This window comes from Scyliorhinus canicula, chromosome 3 (genome assembly GCF_902713615.1).
Source record: "Scyliorhinus canicula chromosome 3, sScyCan1.1, whole genome shotgun sequence".
Taxonomy (NCBI): Eukaryota; Metazoa; Chordata; class Chondrichthyes; order Carcharhiniformes; family Scyliorhinidae; genus Scyliorhinus; species Scyliorhinus canicula.
This window is the reverse complement of record NC_052148.1, coordinates 147,614,462-147,629,730: the sequence shown is the minus strand read 5'-3', so window position 1 is coordinate 147,629,730 and position 15,269 is coordinate 147,614,462. Positions and strand designations below refer to the sequence as shown.

General features: G+C 46.1%; 1 protein-coding gene across 2 annotated transcripts in view; it reads left to right on the top strand.

Moving 5' to 3' along the window:
* stim2b (stromal interaction molecule 2b) overlaps positions 1-15,269 on the top strand; it is a 189,546-nt gene that overhangs the window by 44,855 nt on the left and 129,422 nt on the right. For both annotated transcript variants that reach the window (XM_038791448.1, XM_038791447.1), the window contains exon 3: positions 6,910-7,040. In XM_038791448.1, the coding sequence (XP_038647376.1) occupies positions 6,910-7,040 (131 nt within the window). The remainder of the gene's footprint in view (positions 1-6,909; positions 7,041-15,269) is intronic.

Below are 15,269 nucleotides of genomic sequence, written 5' to 3'. Positions count from 1 at the left end.
TGACTCTTGGTAGGGGGCCTGTACATAACTCCTACCGAGGGCGGGAGTCTCTGATCCGGAGGCTAAGCTGTCGTAGGGGCCTGTACATAACTCCTATCGGGGGCAGGATTCTCTGATCAGGAGGCTAAGTGTTGATGCCGTCGTAAACGCCGTCGAGAAACGCGACGGCGTCAACATGGCCCTAGGAGCAGCAATTCTGACCCGACCGGGTGCCAGCACGGCACTGGAGCGACCTGGCACTGGAGCGACCCATGCCGCTCCAGCTGCTGATTTCCCCCGTGTCAGATTGGCGCCGCAGGCTTGCGCATGCGCAGTGGGACTGGCACCAACGCACGCATGTGCAGTGGTTACCTTCTCCACGTCAGCCCCGCGCAACATGGCATAGGGCTACAGGGGCCGGCGCGGAACAAAAGAAGCCCAACCCAAGAGGCCGGCCCACCACTTGGTAGGCCCTGATCGCAAGTCAGGCCACAGTGAAGCCCCCCCCCCCCCCCCCCCCCCCCCCCAAGCCAGGCCGCCCCCATGATTCATCCACGCCCGAAGCCCCGCCGGCTAAGAGCAGGTATGGCCGGCGCCGGCGGAACTTAGCTTTTTTTAGCTTGGCCGCTCGGCCCATCCCGGACTGAGAATCGCCGGGGGCCCCTGTAGAGCAGCCCCTGACCGGCACCGCGCCTGCGCCGGCACCGATTCTACGCTCTTCGGAGAATCAGCGGACAGGCGGCGGGGCAGTGTGGCGCGATTCGTGCCAGTCCCTGCGATTTTCCGGCTTGGCCCCGGGGTGAGAGAATCCCACCCAGGGTCTTTTTACCTTTGCGATTCCTCAACTCTATCCACACAGATTCTATGCCTTCTGATCCTATATCGCTTCTTGCTATTGATTTAATTTAATTCCTTATTAACAATGCAACCCCACCCCCTTTGCCCATCTGCCTGTCTGTTCGATAGGACACAGATCCTTGGATATTTAGATCCCAGCCCTGATCCCCTTGCAGCTATGTGTCTGTGATGCCCACAACATTGTACCGGCCAATTTACCTTGTTCCGTTTAGTGTGTGCATTTCGGTACAACACTCTCAAACCTGCATTGACCATCTTGTTTCTCATACTTGTCATGTTTTTTGCTCTACCTGAGCTTAGATTTCTGCCACCTTCTATAGGCTCTGTTCTATTACGTGATCTGGAAACTTGCCAGGACTCTGATCCCAGCATGATTCAGATGAAGACCATCCCATCAGAACAGGTCCCCTCTTCCCCAGTACTGGTGCCAATCTCCCATGAATTAAACCCATTCTTCTCACACCAATCCTTGAGCCACTCGTTTGCCCCGTTAATCTTATTGACCCTGTGCCAATTGGTTTATAACTTCGGTAGTAATCCAGAGATTATTACCTTTTGGTTCTGTTTTTTAATTTAGCTCCTAGTTATTCATACTCCCTTAGCAGAACCTCTGTTCCTGTTCTACCTATGACGTTGGTACTTACGTGGACAATGACAATTGGATCTTTACCCTCCCGCTCCACTTATCTCTTAACTACAAGCACTCCTATCGCTTTCTGTATCACTTCTATTGCTGTAATAATTCTTATTGTGCAATGTCCTTTCCTGCTGCTGCTCCACATAGATGATCCCATCCAATTATTATCGCACAATAAGTTCTCTGTCACTGTAATGCTGTTCTGCTGTACCTCTGAGCTCTTGCTGGAAACAAGAGGGACAATCTGGGCGATTTGCCCTGAAATGCAAAAAGGAGCAACAAGTGGACTCGCCAACACTAAACGCATTCAAATGGTCATTGGATAGGCATATGGACGATAAGGGAATAGTGTAGAGGGACTTTAGAAGGGTTTCACAGGACGGTGCAACATTGTGGGCCGAAGGGCCTGTACTGCGCTGTAATGGTCTATGTAATAACGGCGTTTTTAATAATTTTCAATCCGCAAATATTGAGTAATTCTGAACATTACACTGAATCCTTCCTTTTTAACTGCGTACTGCGATACAACTGATATAAACAGAATTCCCAGAATGTGGCTTGATGAAAAGCACGTATCCTGTTGAATCTTTGTATTCCACTGCTATGCGTTGAAAGAAGGAAGAATAGAAAAATATTTAGATTCTCTGAAATTCCCAACAATGTAATGGAATTAAAAACAGAAAATGCTGGAAAAACTCAGCTGGTCTGGCAGCATCTGTGGAGAGAGACAAACAGAGGGCGCAATCTTCCCAAAAGGAAACAAAGTTCCCGAGCGAGCATGTTCAGCCACATGTTTCCCGGCACACGCAGTGCAGAAAAATGCATGGCTATTCAATGCGACTCACTTTGAATAAGGGGCCTAAATAGCGAACGCACGGCCGAGGCCACACAGAGCCCCATTTTTTGTAACGAGTAGCTCCACTCGTCGGAATTCCCAGCTGTAGCGAGAGATTGGGACACCATTTTTTAAATGAGCCCACAAAAAAATTACCCCCCCCCCCCCCCCTTCCCGAACGCAACATGGGAGGGTCCCCGGCCCGCTCATAGGCACGGAAAATATGCCAGCTTGGGGCCCTGGCAGTGCCACCTCAGCAGTTCCATGTTGGCACCCATGTGACACTGGCAGGCTGGCAGTGCCAGGGTGCCCAGGTGGCACCAGCAGTGCCAGGACACCATTCTTCCCAAAGGGCATGTAGCTGGTGGCCTCCGATCTCCTTGGAGACCCCCACAAGTGTCGCCTCATCTGGTCCCCGTTTGGTAACCTGAGGTCCTTGAGGTGAAGGGATTGAATCCCAAAGCCTCCAGTACCGCGGGAATCTACACATTAGAGTGAGGCTTACTGCCTCGCTCTAATATACAGATTTGCCAAAAGCTGATTGCAATGTCTCGTGAGATTGTTGAATCTTGCGAGGGGTGGGGAGCGGGATTTCCCGGCTTTCAACGGCTTCGCTGCGGCACAGCGAGACGCTTTTCCGGCCTAACGTGGCCGGAAGGTCACGCCCAGAGTTAGCTTTTTGAGTCCATTTGACTTCTTCAGAATGCAATAGAATTGTTAGTTGCTGATCAATTTCTTTGTCATGCCTGACTGAAGATATATCGTGCTGTTTAACAAAGCCTGAATTATAGATTTTGTAATGTACGCCTGCCTGTGCTTCTGGTGCAGTAGATGAATGAAACATTGGAAGTTTTGCACGCAGTCAAGTCTTTTGATCCAATTATTCAAATCCTCTTGAACATTAAATTCCTACTTTGCTGTTTATATGAGTTAGTTCAAATCATTGAATAATTTAAATTTATTAGCACAAACACACAACCTTGATTTATCAAGGGTAAACGGTTCTAGTGTGTTGATGTGTTTCCGTTGGGTATTAATCAGTGGAGTATTGTGCGCTGTGGGATTTAATTAACCAGAAGCAGTAGCAATAGTTCTTGCGATGTAAAAGGCACAGCATTAGTAACTGAAGAAGCAAAGTGGCTTAAAAGACTGGGGAAACGATAGAGCACTGCAGTATAATATGAAACACTGATGTGCTGCACTTGTTTTACACAGAGCGTGGTGCTGAGGCTCGTGATGCATTAACTAATTTTGAACAGCACCGTCAAAGTTCAAGTTATTACTTCCTCTCTCAGTTTAGCTTGATTGTGAAAGTTTATTTCAGATCCATGGACAACTTTGGTTTAAGAGCAGAAGAAATAGGAGCAGGAGTTGACCACATTGCTCTTTGATCATGCTCTGCCATTCAACATGACCAAGGTTGGTCATCTGCCTCCACTCCACTTTTGCATTTATAATTCCATCTGGCACGTGTAGTGTTGATTCCTGTAAACATCAAAGTGTCACAGCAGAGGTGGGAGAGATGGTTCTTAAAATGATGCATTTAAAATCAAAGGCACAGTTAATACAAGGCTACCTGGTGAACAAAATACATATTTTTAGGAGGATTTAGAATTTGGTGATAATCTGTTAGAATGCTATCCCTTTATCTCCTTGAGACCTGTATTTGAATTGGTCTATTTTAGAGTTGGAAGGATTTAAATAGTGTTGGATCAATATATCAAAAAATGTTTCATAATGGTAGTATATTTTTCCAAAAATCTTCAATGGTTCAGGTGTGGTAGATGAAAACTTCATGCTGCTATATAGGTATTCCGCATTTAAATTGTGTTTTGATGATGTTTTTTGATTTTGGTGTCGTTAGTGAACCAGGGAAATTCCTGAATTGAACTGCTCCATTTTTGCTTCAGCAAGGTTACTACGCATGCTCAATGTTTTTTTAAAGGCAAACTTGCTACTTCCCTTTCTTGACCTTGCCTATTGCCGCTTCCTTTCCACTCGCAGCTGCCTTCTTCCAGACCCTGGCAACTTTCTGCTTGCTGTCCCTCTCCTCAGCCCTCGCTGTAAACAAAGGCTCTGCAGAGGAGTCAGGGGTTGGGCCAGTGAGAAGAATGGAGCAGGAGAGAGTCGTGAGAGGAACAGCCAGAGGAGTAGGGAGGGAGAGAGGAGTAAAGTGGAGAAGAGGAGGGAAGGAGCGAGGGAGGGGTGGGAAAGGAGAGGGTGAAGGGGAGGGGAATGGGGGTGTGGGGGGTAGGAGAGGGGAATGGGGGGGTGGGGGGTAGGGGAGAGAAAGGAAGGGCCAGGGGAGGGAAAGGGAGGGCCGGGGGAGAGAAAGGAGGGGGCAAGCGGGAGGATCAGGGGAGGGAAGCGACAAGCAGTTGGTAAGTGGTAAGAGTTTGTAGGTTAGCGAGTCTATGTATTAGTAGGTTGAAGACATGTGCAAACTACAGGTCAGGAGCATAATCCATCCAAAACAGATGATTTCTTGTGCGAAAGTAATTTTCGTTTCGCATGTTTTGGTTCTGTTTTTTCTTAAGGAACACATTAGGAGTGTAATGAGGGATTGCGGTCTTAAGATTGCTCTTTTTGATTACTTTGTTAAGGAATAGTAGGCATAACTATACCATGCTGTAGATAAGGCATCTGTTTTACACAGACATTGATACAGAGAAAAGAATATTCCTTTTTTTTGACATTCACATGCCGATCCCATTCCAAAAGAGAAATTCTTTTCTGCTTCTAAGAATCTTGCCATGTTTTGTGTATATGTTCTAAGCAGCCAGGCCACCGTGTGGAAGGGGAGATCTTCTGTCGGGGACACCGTATTGTAACTATAGCCAGGCAGGTGGGAAGGACCACCAAACCTCTCTGGACCACTAGCCCTGTGGCCTGGGCTGTCGCTGAAAGGCCACCTCCTGGCAACTCTACTTTTTTCCCCAAGCTCCCAGGTACCCGGGGGCTGACTAAAATTTGAGTTGGCCTCTGACAGTAGGCCTTGATAAGCTTTTAAAAGTTGCGTGTGGGAGAAATGGTGCAGGAGAACCGGCACGTTGGCTCGCAGCATGGAATTCTGTGCTCGACCACCTCAGTACCTCCAGTGGCCTAAACATTCAGCTCCCGGTGAGTAATGTTTGAATCCCTCAGCTAGATTACCTCCTGTGCCTTTACAAGTGGCAAGAGAGGGTATAAGTGAAAAAACACAGTGGGGTTTCTTTCCAATGTTTGACCTGATGCATTGAGACTCCATGGGGTTAGGAATCAATTTGAGGTCTCTCGGGGCCACTCCCAGTTTATACCTCTGTGTTGCCACCTCGGGTAGGACTGTCATGTAACAGGACCGGGTGGCGCAGTGGTGAGCACTGCTGCCTCACGGCGCCAGGGACCCGGGTTCGATTCCGATCTCGGGTGACTGTGTGGAGTTTGTGCTTCCTCCCCATGTCTGCGTGGATTTCCTCTGGGTGCTTCGGTTTCCTCCCATAGTCCAAAGAGGTGCAGATTAGATGGATTGGACATGCTAAATTGGCCCTTAGGGTGGGTTTTCAAGAATAGGGCGAGGGATTGGGCCCAGGTAAGGTGTTTTTTTATTTTTTGACGGGTAAGTGCAGCCCCTATGGCCCGAATGGCCTCCTTCTGCACTGTAGGGATTGTATGACATAACTTGCCGGTGGTGGTGTCGGGGACATTGGCTGAAAGATGTGATAAAGTGAGTATGGTGACAAGCTGTTACTTGACTAGTCTATAGAATATTCTCTTAATTTTGTTACAAGTTTGCAGATGTTAATGTTCTAGCTTTTGTCATACGAACCTGAAGCTTTAGGCCAATGCTGAGTGGTTTGTCAGATTTTATTATTGTACTTTGTCATAGTGTTGTGGTTCAACTGAGTGGCTTTCTTGTTTATTTCTGATTAGAGTTCAGAATAAACCACAATGTGGGTGATGAACATGTACATGACAATTTTTTCCATTGTGTAGGCATGCGTTTATTATTATAATAGTGACTACCTATGTAACCATATCATATATGAATTGCACGTCCCCACGTGTGCTTTAGGACAATGGTACAACTGCAATGTGACAAGTTTGTATAGGCAGTTTATTATGAATGTCAACATGAACATTTATATGGATATGTAATAGAATGAATTAAAAACAAATTACTGCGGATGCTGGAATCTGAAACCAAAGAGAAAATTCTGGACAATCTCAGCAGGTCTGGCAGCATCTATAGGGAGAGAAAAGAGCTAACGTTTCGAGTCCAGATGACCCTTTGTCAGCTTTGACAAAGAGTCATCAGACTCGAAACATTAGCTCTTTTCTCTCCCTACAGATGCTGCCAGACCTGCTGAGATTGTCCAGAATTTTCTCTTTGGTAATTGAATGAATTAATTGAAAATATGAACAGAATAAGTGAATTAAAAACAGGTATTCTCCCTTCTCACCTGCTCTCCCCCCCCCCCCCACCCCAACAGAAGAGAACATTTAGTTTCCTTGTACTCAGAACTGTGGAAGTGGATTATATATAATATATATATATATAAATCTCTTACAAACTATCGCTTATTATAAGATCATGTTTTTACCTCTAATCCTTTGATTTTAGAAAATTGCACTACATCGAACCCAGCATGCCTGAATGAAGATGATCGACACTGTCTCGAGGCTATTCGAATGATACACAAACAGATGGACGACGACAATGATGGGGATGTTGATGTAGAGGAGAGCCATGAGGTAAACCAAAATTTTAAACACTTAATTGTCTAAAACCATCATTACTGAGTTTTGCAACTTCTATTTCATATTCCGCTTGCAAACTTTTAACTTCCTTTTGAATGAGCATGCGGAATTGTGCTTAGGCTGTTGATCCATCGGGCCTGATTTCACTTTGCCAACATTTTGGCTAACTTGTAAACTTTTAGCCCTTAGAACATACTTATTCTTTGATGACTTTGCGGATAATTGCAATGCCTAGTTTGGTTCCGAGTCGCGCACACTTAGGAAGGTTTGAGGCTCTGTGCTGAGTTAGCTGCTTTCAGCCACGGACATGGTAAAACTTTGTATTTGGTCTCAATGTCCCCAGGAAAGAGAGGAGAGAAATCCGCAAGATGTCCTGGTGTCGCTCATTGTCCAAAGAATCCATGCATATATATTCAGTAAAGAAATTGAGCTTGACATTGATGCTCTATTGGCTGTCAAATGACTGATTTTGTTTTTTATTTTTTATTCACATCAGGAAGTACCATAACCCGAGCAAAGCAAATTTAATGAGGCAATTTTGGCCAAACTTCTTGTTCAGCGATTGTGTTTGTTTTGAAGCCACTTTTCTATTTATGCATGAAAATTACATTGTAGTTTGATGAATACGCAAATAACTCAGTAAATTCAGCCATGAACCTACTGGTTTTATCTGAGAAACTCTCATAACGTTCCTCCACAGAGCATTTCTTAGGCCTTGTGATATTTTAGGAGAGGTGTTTAACTGGACTTTACTGTCAATATTTCTCAGGCTCTTGCGTATAGACTGTGACAAATGGGATATTGCCATGTTTATACCTGGTAAAAAAGCACAGGTTTGGCAAAACCTACTTCCTACTGAAATAAATAAACGTGCATATATCTGATATTCACTCACCTGATGATTGTTTATTAAATTTCTGCCTATTTCAGAAGTAAATAAAGTCACACTATATCTCAGGATAATTGGTTGGCAGGCAATATTCAACTTTGTAACAGATCTTATTCTGGTGTCTTTTGGTACATTTTTTGCAGTAACTGGTTGTTTTTAACTGGGTTTGTGATTGCATCGACTAAGCTATGTTTTAAGTTGCTGTTTATGGAAGGAGAATTTTAAAAGTCATGAACTCTTATTTATTTAGTTTAATAGAAAGCTTACTTCCTGTTGTCCAATCGCCTCACTTGCTTCAAGTTTCCAGTTCCATACTTGTGGCTTTTCAGCCTTGACCCCTACAGTTTCACTGCAGATTCTGGATCTAGCCCAGAATTACTGAAGAGTAATTTTAAAGTGTGGAATTATAAATCAGACATTATATAGCGATGAATAGAGCTAAACTGCATCCTACCAAATCTCCTGGTGTGTTACACACACAGAGTGTCAAGACCAAGTACCATATACAAATTTAACAGAGATCGGGGTAATTGGACCAGATGGGGACATTGGGGACAGGAAGCAACAGAGAGGGATCAGTGGGGGTAGGGCAGAAAGGAAGCAGGATGAAGCAGACGGATAGAGAAGAGATGAGAATGAAAATGAGGCTAGGGAACAACAGGACCCGATCGTCATAGAGAACTGAGGCTCTGGCTATTTTATCTTAGCTGTTGCCTTGTTTCTACCAGACAAAGGTAATGAAAATCTCTCCCTGGTGTCCAGGAGCAAAAAGGGGAAAGTATCAGGTGAGAGGAAAAGTGAGAGTGAGTCACGCAGAGAAAATGCAACCGAAAATGTGCACACACAGTGGCCACACACCGTATTGGACATATCAAGAAAGTTGTTGCACATGGTGAGAAAGTCCGAGACTACATGAGAGGCATGCACAAGAAAAAGTATAGATCCAAAGAAAGACAAACTGGAAAGGAGAATGTGAGAAAGGAGTCGGAGACGAATCCCAGATGAAGGAGAGTGTCCAGAGATACAGATGTGATCATGAAATGCACGAAACAAGCAAAGAGAGAGACAAAGAATCAAACATGGGGAATGAGGGTCACAAAGTAAGAATTACGATCTGTTATGCTCCTGTCCCATTAAAATTGCATATGTCCCAGACCAGTGTGATGTGATCAATGTGACGAAAACATCTGATGCTGAAGAACACTTTCAGTTTGTCTGCATGTCACTACAGGTAAATTACTGACCATAAGAGAAAGCAGATATGATGGTTATACATTTTACACAGAAGAACTTTGACCTGTTCTTACTTGGGGCACCTGAGTATAGTTCTTTCTCTCTTGCTGTCTTCATTAGTTGCATTGTATTTGATCAATCACGAGGGGAAACCTTTGTTATTTTTAAAGTTCAATGAGCTGAGTTTAATGGGGCTGGATTCTCCAAATATGGGGCCATGTTCCCACGCCAGCGTATAAAACGATGGAATGTTACTCTGGAGATTCCTTAAAAATATTAGCAGCTATTCACCTACCTGCAGGGGGCTGGCAGGGCGCCGGAGTGCTTCTCGCTGCTTCAGCTGAGGATAGGGGCCCTTGCACATCCGGTTCCCAGTTCGCGCATGCACACTGCGGCAGCCTCGAGCAGCCGCGCCGAACGCGATGGCGGACTCCGACCGCGGACCTGGACGAGGAAAGAAGGTCCCAACCTTCGACACCGCACCGCTACATTTAACACGCCCGATCGCCGCCCATAAGGCCACCCTCCCCGGTACTTGACCCCCCCCCCCCCCCCCAACCAGGGCGGCCTCGGCCGGCACCTGAGGTTCCCGACTAGCCAGATGTGGTTAGAACCATACCGTCGGGAACTCAACCAGTTTTACCTGGAGAATCGCTGGGGGGGGGGCTCTGTCGATGGCCCCCCCCCAGTTGCGCCACATAATCCGCACGCGAGCAATTCTCTGGAGACTGGAGAATCGCGTGAGCGGCGCTGGATACAATTCCCATGTGAACACGATTCTCTGCCCCGCGCCAAAATCGGGTTACGTGGGGTTACGGAGAATGCCGCATATGGTCTTTTGAATACAAATACCAACATCCATGAATAGTGGGCAAAATTCTCCGACCCCCCGCAGGGTCGGGGAATCGCCCGGGGCCGGCGTAAATCCTGCCCCCGCCGTGGCTGGAATTCTCTGCCACCCGGGAATCGGCGGGAGCGGGAATCACGCCGCGCCGATCGGTGTGCCCACCGCGGCGATTCTCCAGCCCGCGATGGGCCGAAGTCCCGCCGCTGACAGGCCTCTCCCGTCGGCAGGAATTGGAGCATTCTGGTGCCGGCAGGATTGGCGGCGCGAGCGGGCCCCCGGGGTCCTGGGGGGGGGGGGGGCGAGGGGTGATCGGACCCTGGGGGGTGCCCCCACGGTAGCCTGGCCCGCGATCGGGGCCCACCGATTGGCGGGCGGGCCTGTGCCGTGGGGGCACACTTTTTCTTCCGCCACAGCCTCCACCATGGTGGAGGCGGAAGAGACCCCGCACCGCTACATTTAACACGCCCGATCGCCGCCCATAAGGCCCCCCTCCACGGTACTTGACCCCCCCCCCCCCCCCCCCCGAGAATCGCTGACGCACCGGCGCATGCGCGAACCAGCGAAGGCCTTTCGGCCAGCCCCGAGGCGGGCGTCAAAGGCAATGGGCGCCGGTTTTGGCGGCAGTCAGCGTTGCGCCAACCACTCCAGCGCGGGCCTAGGCCTTTAAAGGTGCGGAGAATTCCGCACCTTAGGGGAGGCCCGACGCCGGAGTGGTTGGCGACCCCCCGCCCCGTCAGGTAGGGGAGAATCCCGGCCGTATGTTTGATCCCATCCATGCCATTTCAACATTAATCTGAAATCCTGAAGCTGACAAATAAATACATGTTGCCCTGTTCCCAGAATGCTGGAGTGTAGATTGCTTTGTTCTTAATCTAGGACAAAAGTTCAGCACAACATCGTGGGCCTAAGGACCTGTGCTGTATTTTCTATGTTCTATGTTTTCAAACTGCTCTGAAACTTTTCTTGTGGGAGCAAGTTAAGGTCTGATAAAGCAGCTGATTAATGCACCTGTGCTCACTGATTGCAGCAAAGGGAGGAGGTAGAAATAGAACATAGAACATAGAACATAGAACAGTACAGCACAGAACAGGCCCTTCGGCCCTCGATGTTGTGCCGAGCAATGATCACCGTACTTAAACCCACGTAACCCAACAATCCCCCCATTAACCTTACACTACGGGCAATTTAGAATGGCCAATCCACCTAACCCGCACATCTTTGGACTGTGGGAGGAAACCGGAGCATAGAACATAGAACGATACAGCGCAGTACAGGCCCTTCGGCCCTCGATGTTGCACCGACATGGAAAAAAAAACTAAAGGCCATCTAACCTACACTAAATAGATAGATATCAGTGTGTGGATACATAGTTTTGTTGTCATAAGGCTTCATACCATCAGAAAGCAGCTTGGGTCAGCTGCACCATACTTGGGCAGCCATTCCTTTGGCTCTAAACTCTTAATGTTGACCGATCCGTAACTCTGTGAATGGAAGCTGGGAAAGAAAAAGGTTCAGAATGTCTGTATACGCCAGTGGCACAAATCTGAATTTTGAGATCTTTTTCAGTTATGATAATTTACCATATTGAAAGTAGCTTTGAATTGTAGCCCCAGTGAGAGGCTACAGGATCTGCCCCAATTTTTAAAAATAAATAAATATAGGATATCAAATTTTTTTTCCCAATTAAGGGGCAATTCAATGTGGCCAATTCACCTACCCTGCACATCTTTGGGTTTGTACGGGCTGAGACCCACGTAGACACGGAAGACTGTGCAAACTCCACACAGACAGTGACCTGGGACCAGGATCGAACCCAGGTCCTCAGCGGCGTGAGGCAGCAGTGCTAACCACTATGCCACTGTTCCACTCAGATCTGCTCAAATATACCAAAAATACTCCGCCACCAGATTCATGACTGCTTTTGCAAGTCGGACCTATTATTGCTCACTAGACTAATTCTGCAGCTGAGCCCGATCGTGGGGCCACCCGGGCATTCAAATTACAAAAGCTGGCCCCAGCAAATCAAAAAGGTAACACCCCTAGACTCCCCTAACACAATGGCCGATGGTTCCATCACCAAAGCAAATAAGGGTGGAGACAGTGGACACTCCTGTCGTACCCGTATTCAATGAAAAGTACCCCAAACTTAAGGCATTATTATGGACTCTAAGCGTAGGAGCCCTATTCAATAAACAAACCCACAAAATGAACCATTGCTCCAAACAAAAAATACTAACAAAAAGGAAGGGTTGTAGAAAGAGTGAAAATCAACCGTGGATATCTTAAGGAAATTGAAGGAAAAAGCATACAAAGTGGCAAAGATTAGTGGGAGACTAGAATACTGGGAAATCTTTAGGGGGCAACAGAAAGCTACTAAAAAAGCTATAAAAAAGAGTAAGATAGATTATGAGAGTAACGTTGCTCAGAATATAAAAACAGATAGTAAAAGTTTCTACAAATATATAAAACAAAAAAAGAGTGGCTCAGGTAAATATTGGTCCTTTAGAGGATGAGAAGGGAGATTTAATAATGGGAGATGAGGAAATGGTTGAGGAACTGAACAGGTTTTTTGGGTCGGTATTCACAGTGGAAGACACAAATAACATGCCAGTGACTGATAGAAATGAGACTACGACAGGTGAGGACCTTGAGATGATTGTTATCACGCAGGAGGTAGTGATGGGCAAGATAATGGGGGCTAAAGGTAGACAAGTCTCCTGGCCCAGATGGAATGCATCCCAGAGTGCTAAAAGAGATGGCGAGAGAAATTGCAAATGCACTAATAATTTACCAAAATTCACTAGACTCTGGGGTGGTCCCGGCAGATTAGAAATGAGCAAATGTGACACCACTGTTTAAAAAGGAGGTAGGCAGAAAGCGGGTAATTATAGGCCAGTGAGCTTAACTTGGGTAGTAGGGAAGATGCTGGAATCTATCATCGAGGAAGAAATAGCAAGGCATCTGGATGGAAATTGTCCCATTGGGCAGACGCAGCATGGGTTCATAAAGGGCAGGTCGTGCCTAACTAATATGGTGGAATTGTTTGAGGACATTACCAGTGCAGTAGATAATGGGGAGCCAATGGATGTGGTATATCTAGATTTCCAGAAAGCTTTTGACAAGGTCACACACACAAGGTTGCTGCATGAGATAAAGATGCATGGCATTAAGGGTAAAGTAGTAGCATGGATAGAGGAGTGGTTAATTAATAGAAAGCAAAGAGTGGGGATTAATGGGTTTCTCTGGTTGGCAATCAGTAGCATGTGGTGTCCCTCAGGGATCAGTGTTGGGCCCACAATTGTTCACAATTTACATAGATGATTTGGAGTTGGGGACCAAGTGCAATGTGTCCAAGTTTGCAGACGACACTAAGATGAGTGGTAAAGCAAAAAGTGCAGAGGATACTGGAGGTCTGCAGAGGGATTTGGATAGGTTAAGTGAATGGGCTAGGGTTTGACAGATGGAATACAATGTTGACAAATGTGAGGTTATCCATTTTGGTTGGAATAACAGGAAAAGGGATTATTATTTAAATGATAAAATATTAAAACATGCTGCTGTGCAGAGAGACCTGGGTGTGCTCATGCATGAGTCGCAAAAAGTTGGTTTACAGGTGCAACAGGTGATTAAAAAGGCAAATAGAGTTTTGTCATTCATTGCTAGAGGGATGGAGTTTAAGACTAGGGAGGTTATGCTGCAATTGTATAAGGTATTAGTGAGGCCACACCTGGAGTATTGTGTTCAGTTTTGGTCTCCTTACCTGAGAAAGGACGTACTGGCGCTGGAGGGTGTGCAGAGGGGATTCACTAGGTTAATCCCAGAGCTGCAGGGGTTGGATTACAAGGAGAGGTTGAGTAGACTGGGACTGTACTCGTTGGAATTTAGAAGGACGAGGGGGGATTTATAGAAACATATAAAATTATGAAGGGAATAGATAGGATAGATGCGGGCAGGTTGTTTCCACTGGCAGGTGAAGGCAGAACTAGGGGGCATAGCCTCAAAATAAGGGGAAGTAGATTTAGGACTGAGTTTAGGAGGAACTTCTTCACCCAAAGAGTTGTGATTCTATGGAATTCCCTGCCCAATGAAGCAGCTGAGGCTCCTTCATGAAATGTTTTTAAGATAAAGATAGATAGTTTTTTGAATAATTTTGAATAATAAAGGGTTATGGTGTTCGGGCCATGAAGTGGAGCTGAGTCCACAAAAGTTCAGCCATGATCTCATTGAATGGTGGAGCAGGCTCGAGGGGCCAGATGACCTACTCCTGCTCCTAGTTCTTCTGTTCTTATGTTCTATGTAAATCACTTGCACCGACAGGGATTACCAAGCAACAAGCAGCTGCAGAGGGAGTGCAGTTCCAAGGGCCACCGAGATAGCCGCCAAACCCACTCACTAGCAGTGTTGTGTGACGTCTGCTTAAATTCCATGGGAAGTGCCACAATTTGACATGAGTAATTTCATGGGTCTTAAATACTTCCAAATATTATTGTGCGGTTTCTTCAGTAAACACCATTTAAAGATGTGCCGTGGGCTGTGTGCACATTGATTGTGTACTTTTGGCATTGAGTGGTTCGTTCCCATGGAGATGACAGAGGCAGATGTGAGTTTGAGTTGTAAAGGTAATGAAATAAGTGTCAATAACGTCTGTTGGAAAACAAGATAGCACTTTAACTAAACACGCACTCGGTTCAGAGCATAGAAGGCTTTAGAATCGAGAAATTACAAGTTAAAGTAATGAAGCACGTTGGGACTTTTTAATTACATTAAAGGCCCTATATAAATACAAGTAGTTGTTGTTGATTTGGGGCAATTTGACTCTGGTTGATGCAGTGAAAGCCTGCATTGTAATAGTCATAGCTGTCATTAACCTAGTTATAGACACCAATACTCGAACATGTGCATGTCAAAGGTGACCTGTCTTTGCTTCCTCTGCTTCACAATTTTTGTTAAATGTGCTGCACTACCTGATCTGCAGCTAACTTGGGGAAAACGGATGCAATTCTTCTTATAGCTGCGAATGTCATGTTGCCTATATAACATGCAATTCAAATTTATTTTGTGTCCATTCTAATGAACATTTTGATTGCTGTCCTGGACTTGAGTCCTTTGCTTCCATCTCCCCCTTATTTTACTACGAGCCTCTCTTGGGTCATCATTTTGTGAGCTCTCCTGCTCATCACTTATCCCTACCTTCGCTCGATTCCCATTTCTTGGGTACTTTGCCCCTACTCTCTACCCTAACCTATCATCAGAC